This window comes from Oryctolagus cuniculus, chromosome X, assembly GCF_964237555.1.
Source record: "Oryctolagus cuniculus chromosome X, mOryCun1.1, whole genome shotgun sequence".
Taxonomy (NCBI): Eukaryota; Metazoa; Chordata; class Mammalia; order Lagomorpha; family Leporidae; genus Oryctolagus; species Oryctolagus cuniculus.
In genome coordinates this window covers 64,499,601-64,513,874 of record NC_091453.1, presented here as the reverse complement: position 1 = coordinate 64,513,874, position 14,274 = coordinate 64,499,601, and the positions used below count along the sequence as shown (strand labels likewise).

General features: G+C 38.2%; 1 protein-coding gene across 3 annotated transcripts in view; it reads left to right on the top strand.

Moving 5' to 3' along the window:
• The window catches only part of DACH2 (dachshund family transcription factor 2), a 573,909-nt gene that overhangs the window by 263,785 nt on the left and 295,850 nt on the right, over positions 1-14,274 (top strand). For all 3 annotated transcript variants that reach the window (XM_002720253.5, XM_017349997.3, XM_017349998.3), the window contains exon 3: positions 12,295-12,407. In XM_002720253.5, coding sequence (XP_002720299.2) covers positions 12,295-12,407 — 113 coding nt within the window. The remainder of the gene's footprint in view (positions 1-12,294; positions 12,408-14,274) is intronic.

Below are 14,274 nucleotides of genomic sequence, written 5' to 3'. Positions count from 1 at the left end.
ACAAGTCATAATTGTAAGATGATTTTATAAGCCTTATGGTAATCATAATACAAATGCTATTAGAAGATAAAATACAACATTAGATAAAATCACTTAACACAAAGGAAGAAAGGAAAACAATTTGAAAAATAACTATAAAACAAACACCGAAATGCTAGTTCTAAGTTCTTATCTTTTTAAAATTAATTTATTTCTTTGAAGGGCAGAGTTAAAGAGAGAAAGGGGGGAGAGACAGAGAAGGAGAGAGAGAGAAAGAGATCTTCTACCCTCTGGTTCACTCCCCAGATGACCACAATGGCCAGGGCTGGGCCATATTGAGACCAGGAGCTAGGAGCTTCATCTAAGTCTCCCAAATGGGTGGCAGGAGTCCAAACACCCGGGCTATCTTCCTCTTCTTTCCCCTGGTCATTATTAGGGAGCTGGATCAGAAGTGGAACAATGGGGACATGAACTGACACCCTAGAACTGAAATGGAGCTTCTGTGTAATTCAGTATCTACTGTGGGAGTGATGTTAGGAAGTCTAGCCTACTGGCACCTGTGGTCAAGGTGCGTTTTGTGGGAAAGATGGCTCACATACTGCAGTTGGGAGGTGCTGAAACTGCTATTCAAAAGTTCTTTATGGTCCTACTGTGGTATGGAGGATACAAAGCTTGTACAAATGTTTCTCCAAGGAGTCCCCTGAATGGTTGGGTTACTCTAGGGAACCAACACAGAGGAGATGGAGGTGAGACAGGACCCCTTCAGGATATGTTTTTTTTTTAATATTTATTTATTTGTTTTAAAGGCAGAGTTATAGAGAGGCAAAGGCAGAGGCAGAAAGAGGAGAGAGAGAGAGAGAGAGAGAGAGAGAGAGAGAGAATCTTCTGTCTGTTGGTTCACTCTAAATATCTGCAATAGCCGGAGCTGGGTCGATCTGAAGCCAGGAGCCAGGAGCTTCTGGGTCTCCCATGTGTGTGCAGGGGCCCAAGAACCTAGGCCATCATCCACTGCTTTCCCAGGCCATAGCAGAAAACTGGATTGGAAGTGGAGCAGCCAGGACTCGAACCCATGCCCATATGGGATGCTGGCTCTACATGCAGCAGCTTTACCCGCTAAGCCACAGTGCTGGCCCCCAGGATATGTTATGGTTTGGAGACTGTCACATTTGTTCAGATGGTGCAAACAGGTGTGTTGTGGCCAAGAGGGGCTGGAACTGAGACAGTTTCTGGACATAGAAATCTGCTGTAGGAAGGTGGCTGGCATGTGTGTCCCAATGGTATAAATGGTGTATCGCCCAACAGTTCTCTATGCGAGAAGGATTAAACATGAAGGGTTAGATCTGAGGCCTCCTTCAAGACATGCTATAGGACAGTGGCCAACAAGTCCATCTTGGTAGGTGGCTTAGACAGTCTTGGGTGTGATTACTCCTAGGCTGTGGTAGACAGAGACTGGAGCCAAGACGCAAACCTTCAATTTCTGCTGTGGATCGGAGACTAACAAGCTTCTTCCAGTGGTTCAGATGCTTATGCATCCCTCTGAGTCCTTACACAAGCCACACTCTTGGTACCATAGCCGAGGGGTCTGGAGGTGAGTTGCAGAGTCACATTTGGGTCTGCTGCTGAAACTGATATTGGTGGATATAAGAGCCTGTCCACAAAGGCACTACTGCGTGATTCCTCTTGGGCACCTTGGCAAATGGTTTTGGTTGTAAGCTAAAGGTCAGACTGGGCTATAGCCCAGCTCTTTGGGTAATGGGGCTCTTTCCTGTTTGAATCCACTTGAATGGTTTGTGAGTCTGCCATGTGAGTGGAGGTATGTAAGGTCTGTTCTCTCAAATTGTTTCTCTCAAGTCTTTGGTTCCATTGGGATTCAACAACCCCTTAGCTGAATCTGGAGGCTCCTACCAAGAGACTTTGTGGTTGGACACAGAAGTCTTGCAAGGGGGAAATGTGAGCAGGTCACCTTCTATCGAAACATCGTGGTAACATCACCTCAAAATAAAGCCTAAAAATTTTCATAATTATTTCAAAGAAAGAGTGATTTATGGATCAGACTTTTCTTGGAGGGTATGCAATAAATGTATTTTCCTTCCAAAGAAATAAATGGGGAAGGGAAAAAAATGGGAGAGAAATTTGTGCATAAACATGAATATTTATTAGTTAGTGACATTAAGACATATTCCAGTGGTGAAATTACAATGAAAAGCCTGAACTCCTGAATTATGCCTTAGATGTAAGGTTGTCTCAGTATGTACATTTTGTGGTATGAATGTAGGAGTGGTTAGGGAAGTTGGTGATTATTTCAGTGCAAGAATTCAGGTGAGAAAACTCCTTTTTCTAAGATGTAAACCTCAGGTTGTTATCACTCCATGTGATTGTTTTCATCATTCAAAATTATTTTAGTGGAAACTAATTTATTAATAACTGCAACACATATTAACCATACTCTTACTTTTGTGTATATGCTTTAAAAATTGTAGCCAAATATGCATAATATTAGATTTATCATATTAACCATTTTTAATTTATTTTTAAATTGTAGTAACATGCATATAACATAAAGTATATTTTTTTAAACTTTTTAAAAAGTGTGCCACTTAAAGCCAAACTTAAAAATTTTAATGGTAACTCTATTCGCATCCTAATGCAATAGATCTTTGGAATTTGCCATATTTGAAGACCAAAAATCTATACCCAGAGAATAATAGCTTCATCTTTTCTCCTCCCCACTATCCCTGGATATCATATTCTTTTTTTTGCTATGAATTTGACTACTTTAGATAGTTCATGTAAGTGGAAGCATACAAAAGCTGTCTTTTTGTGACTGTCCTGTTTCACTTAGCATGACATACTCAGGATTTATCCATGTTGTAGCATGTGTCTGAATCTCCTTCCTTTTAAAGTTGTATAGCACTTTTAGCCTGTCAAATTGATATTCATATATATAAACTAACTTTACACAGCCATCATGGTAGCATGATGCTGTAGTAATATGCATATATTTTGTGTTTTATTTGCAATTTTCTGTAGAACTGATCCTGCAAATCAATATAACTTAATATATAAACTGGGGCAAGTGTTTGGCCCAGTGTTTAAGACACAATTTGGAGGGCCTGGATGCAATTCCTGAACTCTCCTCCCAATGCCGGATTCCTGCTACTGCAAACACTGGGAGGCCACAATTGGTTGCTCAACTGGTCAGGTGCCTGCCACCCACATGGGAGATCTGGATTGAGTTCCAAGCTCTTAGTTTTGGCCTGGTCCAGTCCCAACAATTGCAAGTATTTGGGTGTCAGGCAGCAGATAAGAGTGCTCCCTCCCTCCCTCCCTCTCTCTCTCTCAAATAAATAAAAATTAATTTATAAAAATTTAAAAATATGAGCTAAAATACGTACGAGAAAGTGAAAATGAAGTACTACTTGAGTTAATGAATCATCTCCATTTGATCAGAAATGTAACATTATTTTAAAGTAACATCTGCATTTCTCTTAAAGCTTTATTTATGTATTTGAAAGGAAGGTTGACAGGGATGCAGGGAGGAAGAGAGAGAGAGAGAGAGAGAGAGGTTTTTAATCTCCGATTTCATTTCCCAGATTCCTGAAACAGCCAAGACTGGGCCAGGCCAAAGCCAGGAGCCAGGAACTCCATCCAGGTCTCCCATGTGACTGGCAGGGACCCAAGCATTTGGGTCATCATCTGTTGCCTCCCAGGATGTGTTATAAGAAAGCAGGGTTGGAAGTGCAGTAGCTGGGACTGGAACTGAAACTCTGATATGGGATGCAGGCATCTTAAGTGGTGAACTAACCTGCTAAACAGGACACTACCACTGACTCTCCACTTTTTTAAAAAAGATTTATTTATTTATTTGAAATTCAGATTTACACAGAGAAAGCAAGAGAGGCAGAGAGAGAGAGGTCTTCCATCCACTGGTACACTCCCCAAATGGCCACCATGGCTGGAGTTACACTGATATGAAGCCAGGAACTTCCTTCAGGTCTCCCACACAGGTGTAGGGGCCCAAGGACATGGGCCACCTTCTACTGCTTTCCCAGGCCATAGCAGAGAGCTGGATGGGAAGTGGAGCAGCTGGGACGGACTCTAATTGGCACCCATATGGGATGCCAGCACTGCAGGTGGTGGTTTTACCAGCTACACCAGAGCACTAGTGCTGATGAAGAACAATTTTTAAAAATTTATTTTATTTATTTGAAAAGCAGAGTCCCAGAGAGTGAGTCGAGAGATAGAGACAGAGATGTTCTATCTGCTGGTTCACTCCCTAAATGGTTGCAATAGCTGGGGCAGGGCCAAGCTGAAGCCAGAAGTCAGGAGCTCTCTCACTTGGGTGCAAGGGGCCCAAGGACTTGGGACATCCTATGCTGCTTTCCTATGCACGGTAGCAGGGAGCTGGATTGGAAGTGGAGCAGCGACGATATGGGATGCAGGCTTTGTGGGCAGCAGCTTAACCCATTACACCACAACACAGGCCCCAAGAAAAATTTTAAGAGGGTTTTAAATTATCACAGAAACTGGCTTCTTTTCTTGTTGAATGCAAGTTTTGTGAATGTATTCTTCTCTGTATAGACTAATGGAGTCACGTTAATAGTGATCAGCTTCCTAAAGAACTCACTGCACTTCCTAAGATATCCTAAATTGTGATTTTAACACCATGCTGATGCATTTTCTTATAGACATGCAAACTTCAAATGTTAACTATTGTGTTCATCATGGGATTATACATAGAATGATAAACTACTGATGGGATTTCATTTGCCCCAGCCATGGAAAATAATATTTTGGCTAGTGGTAGTAGGTTCTCTACTATTGTTGCTAGTGTATCTTTAGCAATAACCGTTAAAGAAGCCATGTATGTTAATAGAATGTTAAAGGCAGTGACCTTTCAGAAAAATATTCACAGTTACAGGATCTTACACTGCAGCCTTCCCAAGGCAGTGGCATTTAACAAAACGTGGCCTCTAGAACTCTAATATCTTGAGCTGTTTCACAATGAAAGAGTTCTAGCATTAAATACCATGCGTAGCATATAGTGAATTGACTACTCCAGCTGGAGTGGAAGCTTCATGTTAAAAGTAATTGGAGGGGCTGGCGCTGTGGCGCAGTAGGTTAAAGCCCTAGCCTGAAGTGACAGCATCCCATCTGGGCACTGGCTCTAGTGCCAGCTGCTACTTTTCTGATTCAGCTCTCTAGGATGGCCTGGGAAAGCAGTAGAAGATGGCCCAACTGCTTGGGCCCCTGCACCCACATGGGAGACGTGGAGGAAGCTCCTGGCTCCTGGCTTTGGATTGGCGCAGCTCCAGCCATTGTGGCCATCTGGGGAGTGAACCAGCAGATGGAAGACCTCTCCTCTCTGTCTCTATCTCTCTGTGTAACTCAGTCTTTCAAATAAATAAATAAAATAAATCTTTAAAAAAATGAAAGTAATTGGAGCAAATGCAAGAAAAATATTTTGGGGAACTCTGCCAGACTAAGGCATTTATATTTGTTTTGCATGCCATCAGAAAGTAGTGAAGGTTCTAGAGCAAAACATGCCATGATGAAAAGGATATCTCACCACAATTTATAGCAAAGTTTATGTAGGATGGATTGGAACACAATGAAGTGACCTGGTAGAAATAAGTAGAGCATGAAGGGATGAAGGCCTGACTTAGGGTGTCAGAGATGGTAAGGGAGAGAGGTGGAATATTATAACATATTACAGTGGAACAAAAGTATTGGAGACTGAAAATCAAACAAGAGTACAAGGGGTGCAATATATAGTTCAGCAACTGAGAGTGTATCTATATTGCTGACAGAGTAAAAGAAGAGATTGAATGGAGGCTGGGATTTGGTGCGGGTGAGGTATAGATAAATCTGAGACACTAGTGGAAAGGATCCAAATGTGAATGTTAACTTGTAAACCAAACTTCTTAATGTCAGAAGTTTTATACAGTGATATGCTCTATATACTCAAGAATGTTCTTATTTTACAAATATTGTATCTGACAGTGATATGATACACATTAAGACAGGGAATGTTTATTTAATTTGATTTACCCTAAAATTTACTAACATGTAGTGATTCTACTGATGTTAATAGGAATTAAACAAGCAGAACGAGAAGAGGCTGCTAAAATTCAAGTCATACAGCTACATTTGTTATATAATTTTTATCATATTAAAACCTTTATTAGAATTCAGTCAATTTATGACAAAAAAGTAAACTTGTTTAAAGTTGCTAACAACAGATCTAAAGCATATTTCCTTTACATAGGAAACAGAGTCAAGTAAATGAAGTATAAAATAGTTTCATAGTTACACTTTCTATCAAGTGAGTAGTCAACCCTTAAATTGTCCAAACCATCAGATTCCTATTTTAATTAAAGGGGAAAAATCCAGAAATTCACTGTTAGCAAGGTAGTGAAACATCACAGTTTCACACAGTTGCTATAAATAATTAAATCATTAACAATTATAAGGTTACTATATTAACAATGGTTATTGTACATGAGCTTTGATATTGTAAGGAATAACCAGTTAATAAATGGAAATTTTCACTATTATCCTCAATACCCTTATGTTAATGATAATCTCCTTAACTTTCTTAACTTTTACAGAATGCTAGTACTTATGCTTTTAATACATCTGTATTTAAATATTTTATTGCTTATAACATCTGAAAAAAGGAGTCAACGGTATTAGAATCTAAATGGTCTTGCCTCTGGTTTGTTTTTGTTCCTTGTATTGACAACTCTTAGAGACAGGGTGAGCCATACTCTAAGTTCCCATGAACCAAGAACTGATTGACGCCCATTTTAACATAAGTACCATTTTATGAGAGTTACCATAGTGATCAGGTCCCAGTTATCAGCTTGAACAATTTCATATATGATTAATGTTAATTGCTCATTTTGCATGGATGACATTTTCCCAGTTGCTGAATTGGTTGCTGTGGCCTTTGATCTAGTTGGGAATACAATCCAGTGCAATAGTTAGACAAGTGATCAGTTTGCCAACACTGAGAAATGACGGATTCAGGTTGCTGTGAGGTCAGAGTTTGTTTCTCTTCATAAACACTGAAAGGTCAGGCAGAGTTTAACTACCTTTGGCATCCTTGAAATGTTGCAATGAATTTCAGACCTAAGAGGTCATTATTAATCCATGATGCAATTAAAAATCTTAGTATTCTGGCAAAATATCTTATTTAATATAACAAGCACACTGAAAGTTAGAGCAGCACTCCTAGGCAGGTAAACAATATTTTAAAAACTAGCTAATGTCATTCTTGGTTTTCTGACTTCTAATGCAAGCTAACAATTACATGTTGGGTACTGTCCCAAGGGATTTTAAATTTCAATGATAGCTCTGAAAAGCAAAAAGGGAATCCTAGATCATTACTAACGATTTCCACTTCAGGAATTCCATTTTAGTTATCTTTGCAAGTTGTTCTTAATAAAACCCTTAAATCCACTACACCCCCAGCAATTTTCTCAATCTCAGAATGACGGTTTCTTTAAGGAATACTAAGATACTCGTTTATTGAAGAGGATGACATGAATCATAATTCCTCACTAAAGCAAGTATTGTCTATATGATTTATATTAAATATCTTGAAGGTTTATGATATCATAAATTCACTTATTAACTGACTTTTTTCTCTTCGGAATGGTAAGATCACTCCATTTATTCTGTTGCTTACTACTTGATTTGTAAATAGCTGACCAAATGAAATAGAAATAAATCCAACAGTGGGATTTCATAATCTTAATGAGCAAAGTATCAGCTACTATGTCTATTACTTGAAATAGATATATCACAGAATGTGTCATGTGTTGTTGGCACCAGAAGCCCTACCAATTTTCTCTCTTAGGGATCTACCAAGTATAAGAAATTTACAAGCTAGTAGGTAATCAATTTCAATTGCAGAAATATTAACTACTAGTGATATACATTTCAAGTTGGTTTATTTCTTTAATGTTAGGGAGCTTAGTTACTACTGATTTCTTCTAAAGAAGTATACAGAATGATGGAGAAAAAACATATCAGGAAAATTATGTGAAAGGATGTTCTTGACTCATAAAAAGTCATGATTCTGTGGTATAAAAATTTCTCTCCAATCATCTATACGTGTTACACTTACTGTTAATTCTGTAAAACTGAAGCTCTCAAAAATTTGGCTGAGAAATTTAATGAAAGTTTCACTGTTTGATGGAATTGTTTTCCTAGTGCCACAATAACTTTCCCTGATGGTGTACATGGGTACTATATCAGTAGAACCATTTGGGTGGGAACTTTAAAAAAAAAAAGCCTGTTTCATTTTATAGAGTACAAATAACCTTGTAATTAAACTGAAAACAAATAATTGCCAAGAAGCAATTATCATTCAATTAAAGAGTAATTACATGGTTATTTGTGCCCTGTAAAATAAAGCATTACTGAGATCAGTAATGTAATCAATATTTTAGCAGAAACAGGATGCTGCAATGATGGACCTCTCAACCTATGCTGATTAAATTGTCATCCAAATAACGGTTTCCTAGATAAATCACCACATGTTTATTTGTCTTGATTAATATGTAAATATCTGCCTGATGCTAATAAAGCTCCTAAAGATAAGGAGTATGGCAGGATCATCTATCAAGAATGATCTTTCCCAACTTTCTACAGAGTTGAGAAAAAAAGATTTTCATCATATTGTCAGGCAGTGTTCTTTGAAGGGAATTGCAGGAGCTTTTTTAGTGCTAAAGCCTTGCTACAGAGGATCATTAGATATGAAAATAAATAAAAAGCTATCTTGTATTTGTATGGCACTTTTATGAGTATAATGTGCTTTCAAAAAACAAACTTAATTCTAATTAATTTGTTTTCAAATTTCAACTCTTTATGCCAAAAATAAATCATAGGCACCCGAATGTGATTCTTGTTCATTGATAAATTTAAACAGGTTCAGAAGTAGGTATCACACAATCATACTCACTAACCAATCGATAATTTGAAATAACAAGACAAATATATATGTCTGTCGTTAGATCACAAGCTCCTGGAAGGCAGAACCTGTTCTAGGGTCACACAATATATCAGTGAAAAAAAAGTTCAAACAACATTGCCATTGTTCAGTTTACATTTTAACCTCTGGTTCCCTGATAGCTAGCAATATGCAAGACACACCCTCAGACAGCACTAGGTATAGGATTATTTGATGACTGAATTAGAGATTTATATGTCACTTTAGGAGAATGCAGTCCTTAGGTAGATCGTGAAGCTGGTAGTGTTGTATGCTGGAATCTAGGATAAAATTGATTAGGTTTGTGAGCTGGAAGTCCACGCCTTCACCACCCCACTGTGTGACCTCATGCCGCTACCTGACCACACCTGAGTGCCCACTGGCCAATCAGACTAATTAACCACTCCCCTTTGAAAGTGGATTAAAAGCCTGGGACACAGTGTTCCCAGCCCTTTTTTCCTCTTTGGCTTCTTGCCATTTTGGGCACGCATGGCCCTGCACCTCCAGGGTGCATGGCCTTCAGGCCACCCGCCCCATGCTTCCTGGCCTAAATGCTCCTCCATGTGGCTGGCTCCTGGTACTCAGTATGAATCCAGGTTTCCCTCTCTGTGGACAGGGCCCTCACTCTCCTATACATTTCTCTCACTGAATGAAAAGCTTAAAAACATCATGCTGACTCATTCATTTATGCTGGTATTCAGAATTCTCTGAATATGAGGCAAGAACCCACACAGGCTTATTAACATTGGGAACTTATTAATAAGCACATGGTAATATCATATGGCACCCCATATTCTGATTTCAGTAGGGCCTCTAAGAGAATACGGCAGTGACCTGTATTCTATCTGTAGTCTTCTTTACCTTTATATGCATACAGAGTCAGATTTGAGTGGATCATGTTTTGCAGCTCGTATAATTGTTCTGGAGTCCAAGATTTACAAAAGAATTACCTGATGTTTAAATCATGCAATCAACTGTTCCTGTTGTCAAGGAGAGTAGAATGATCTAAGGAATATTGAAAATTGTGGAAAGAGTGACAAAGTATTTCTTATCTATATTAAGTCACTGATTTATTTAACCACTTACTGGCTCTTTCTCTGTGTTAGAAACTATGAGAATTGCTTAGGATACAATGTCAAACAAAACTAGGAATTTCGGTTCTTCTTGGGGAAACTCAAAGTTGATCATACTAAAATCATAACATTCTAAACTGAAAAGAATGTTGTGATGGAGAATATGGCCCTCTGCAGTTTATAACTTATGCAACAGATACACTATCAAGCCATTTGTGACACAAGCCATGAATTCTCCAATATAGATCCAGAGTTGGGAATTTGACCAAGTTTTTCAAATCTTGGAATTAAAGGTAAAACCACTGGCTAATAGGTTGCTAATGTTTCCCAAGTGTGAATCTACTTACTGGAGAAGAGTTGCTTCAAAGAGTGAGGACTTACCAAAAATTTGGAACGGAACTAGTTAAACCGTATGGCTCGCAGACTGTGCTGTTAACAGCTGGCAGTCATATGGCTCATCATATGGAAGTGAAGGAAGCATCGGGCTGCTTCCTTCTGGAGGCAGCCTGTGAAAGCGATAGTGAACATGGAGACAGTGCTGAAATGTTCACAGTGCAAAAGTACAAAGAGCCATCAGGTGAATTTAAAAAATGTTGGTAGATTTGAATTATAACAAATGGAAGGATACAAGAAAGTGCTTATAAAGTCTAGATTTGGTAATTATTATTCAACCAAATAATATGCTTTTTTCTAATGAGTGGATATACTCTGGTGAACACTATTATGCAACCTTGGAATTCTTTAGGACATTTGAAGTAAATAGCATACTTCTCCTATTCCTTAAAGGAGTTAGGAAGCCACAAACCAAGGCAAGGGCAAACAGGGTAACAACACTGAATTACATAAAATAAATTGTGGCCCAGCATCAAGTAGAAAGGAGAGGAGAGTCAGTTTAAAAAATTGAAACGTTATGTGAGAAAAACAGAATCTTTTTGTGGTAGATAGATTGATATACAATATTGATGTACAATGGAATAAAATAACACTAGCACAGTGTATGAAAAATGAACGGGGTAATGGTACCTCTGTGTAAGGTTGCTAGAAGTTGTCTTCATTTAAAAGCAGAGTTTGTCTTATATTGATGGAGCACTTTGCTACTACAAAGTTGATAGAGTGAGGTTTAACTTAAATTTCTTTGTGAATCAAAAGTCACTTTTGGAAATGTTCTCTATCTTAAACTCATACATTTTGTGACCTAGGTTATTTAATATATAATTTCACAATATTTTGTCAAAAGCCCTATTATTCAGCTTTGTAAACTGTATGTCTACTAAAAGGCAACAGACACAGCTTAAGCAACATAGGAACGTAGTATTTAAAATATATTTGCATGACTTGAGGATGACCTGAATTTAATGATCTATTACTTCTTAAGTCTCTATGATGGTCGGTCACAGCTTCCAAATGATATTTTCAGTACATCAACTGTGTTAGCATGCAGGAAGAAGACAATAGATACTTAATTTTTATTTTATTATTTTATGTATTAGTATATTCAATTGCAATTTCTGAACTGCTCACAATAAAGTGAAGAATGAGCACATGTAATAGGTTGGGTTAATGTTTTAAATTTAAACTCAAGTCATGAGTTAAAACATCAATCATATGAGATAAAAGACAGTGTAGATTGCAAAGGTGGCAGGTTTTGTTAGTACAGCCACTCCAAGAGCACATGCTGCTGGATATTTAGCCTGGTTTAAAAAATAGGAAGGGAAAAACTACTGAAGGTTGGGTTCCTTTGTTCCATCTGGACTTCCAGCAGCTGTGGAAATGGTAATAAACATCAGGTTTTATTCTACATCTCTCAGCTTTTTACTACTCACCTCTGGCATGCTGAGCAGAGACTTAATCACTGTGCATTCTACACAGTCTTAATTCTGTGAGTCACTATCTCAGATTTCAGTAGCGTATATTAATGCCAGGAGTCATGTGTAGCTTTAAGTGCAGTGGGTAACTTAGGTTTTCTCACAACAGGTGAACTGTATAGCAAAGTGCTAGCCTGTAAATGGAATTTAAACTAGGAATTGATCCCTTATGGCTTTAATAAGCCATAACTATGTTAGGAAATTTAGTGGAAAGGAAAGTACTTGCCATTTAGTAATCCATGAACATACGTGGTTTTAGATGTAAAATTCTATCACTCTTGGCAATTAAATAAGATTTAGAAGGTAAAGGTAGCAAGTGGTGGTATTTCCAGAAAGGAGATCTTTTTAACCTGATCTCTGTTTGTCTATTTTTCACCAGCTCAAGGCCTGGCAGGCCCCCTAAGCGTTCTTTGGGAGTGTTGCAGGACAATGCCCGCCTTCTGCCCCATGCAGTCCCCGGCCTCTTATCACCAGGACTTATCACTCCAACAGGTAATAAAATCCATCCGACAATCAGCCTTGTCTCTTCATACTCCCTCGCATTTGAAATAAACTAATATTGATTTAACTGCCTTGTCCTTCAGAGCTTTTCAAGCTCTACCAGAGGTTACATTATTGAATTGCTTGAGTATTCATGAAAACAAGTGTTTTAGTTCAGTTACTGAAACCAAATGGACATGATTTAAAAATTGTCATATCTTTGCAAGAAATTCCTGTCAAGCTCTTTTTATATGTATATACTGGTATGTGTATGTTTATGTGTTGGGGGCGGGGTGGAGGGCCCTGGCCAAAGTAGCATCATCTCAAAGCCTCTTCTAGATGTAGCACACCTGCTTGTAGCTCAGTAATATGCTTTTCGCTTTCAGGAGTTCTGGGCATCCTTATATATTGTCCAAGTTATTACTCGAGGACAGAAAATAGAAAAAAAGGCATCCTGATAGAGAAGCTTTATAATTAGAAAAAAAGAAGTGCAGGTGATTATTGTCATGAATGATGATTTAATGTTTTGCATTAAGGTTGTGATGAACAGATGAAAATATCGGTCTCATAAATTGTCATTGAACGTTTTTGATTCTTTAAAGGTAACTAAATATAAACATTTAAAAAATATTTGTCTAATTGAAACTTTAAAAATCATTAAAATGAATTAATGACAAGGGAATCTTTATATCTACCTTCAATGATACAAACATTTAAAAGCACCTGCTGTGTTTTGGGTGTTGATTCATAGTTAAGGCAAAAATATATGAATAGTGATCCTGGTCACAGTATAATTATGGAGAAAGGAATGCAATTTAATAATTGCATTAAAATCTGATAGAAACTATAATACAAGTACATATAGGGTGTTATAAAATTGTGCAGGTGGACTCAACTGAATCAGTTTGGTAAGTTGAGTAATACCTAGAAAGATGGAATCTCCAGAGTTATATCTTGCCAGCTGAGTGAGAATTGGACAAATGGAAAATCAAAGAAAGAGTATTCTGAACAGAGAGAAAGAGTGCAGAAGGTTATACAATGATGAGAAAGAGCCTAGTGTGGTGGGAGTATAGTAATTAAGTAGAAGAGACTGGAATAGAGATTTGAGTTTAGAATAAGAATTGTGTTTAGAATAGAAATTCTGTTTAGAATAGAAAGTGAGTAAAAAGCCAGCTTGTGAAGCCAGCATTTGATTGATCATGTTAAGCAGCTTATTTTTCACTATAGACCAGTGGTTTCTAAAGGCTCCTTAAGGACTTTCCTTACTTGGGACATGGAACTGGAGAAGTACTTCTGGGTTACACACCTCTGCCTCGGTTGTATTTTTTAAATGTATTTGCTTATTTGAAAGGTGAAGTGACTGAGAAATGGGGAGGTAGGGTGAGGGAGAAGGAGATGAGCTCTTCCATCTGCTAGTTCATTAGAAGGAAGTTGGAATCAGAAGCACAGCTCATACCTGAACTCAGGTGCTAGAATATGGGATGTGGGTGTCCCAAGTGGTATCTTAACCACTGCAACAAATGTACACACTTTCAGTTGGAATTTTACATTTCAATTCACATAGGATTTTGTTTTTTTGTTTTTTTGTTTTTTAATTTGTAAAGTATTTATTTATTTATTTATTTGAAAGAGTTACACAACAAGAAGAAGACAAACACACGTACACACACACTCACACACACACAGAGAATCTTCCATCCTCTGGTTCACTCCCCAGTTGCCACGATGGGCGGGGCTGGGCCAGGCCAAAGCCAGAAGTCAGGAGCTTCCTGTGGATTTCCCACATGGGTGCAGGGTCCCAAGCACTTGGGTCATCTCCCACTAATTTACCAGGTGTATTAGCAGGGAGCTGGATCGGAAGTGGAGGAACCGCATCTTG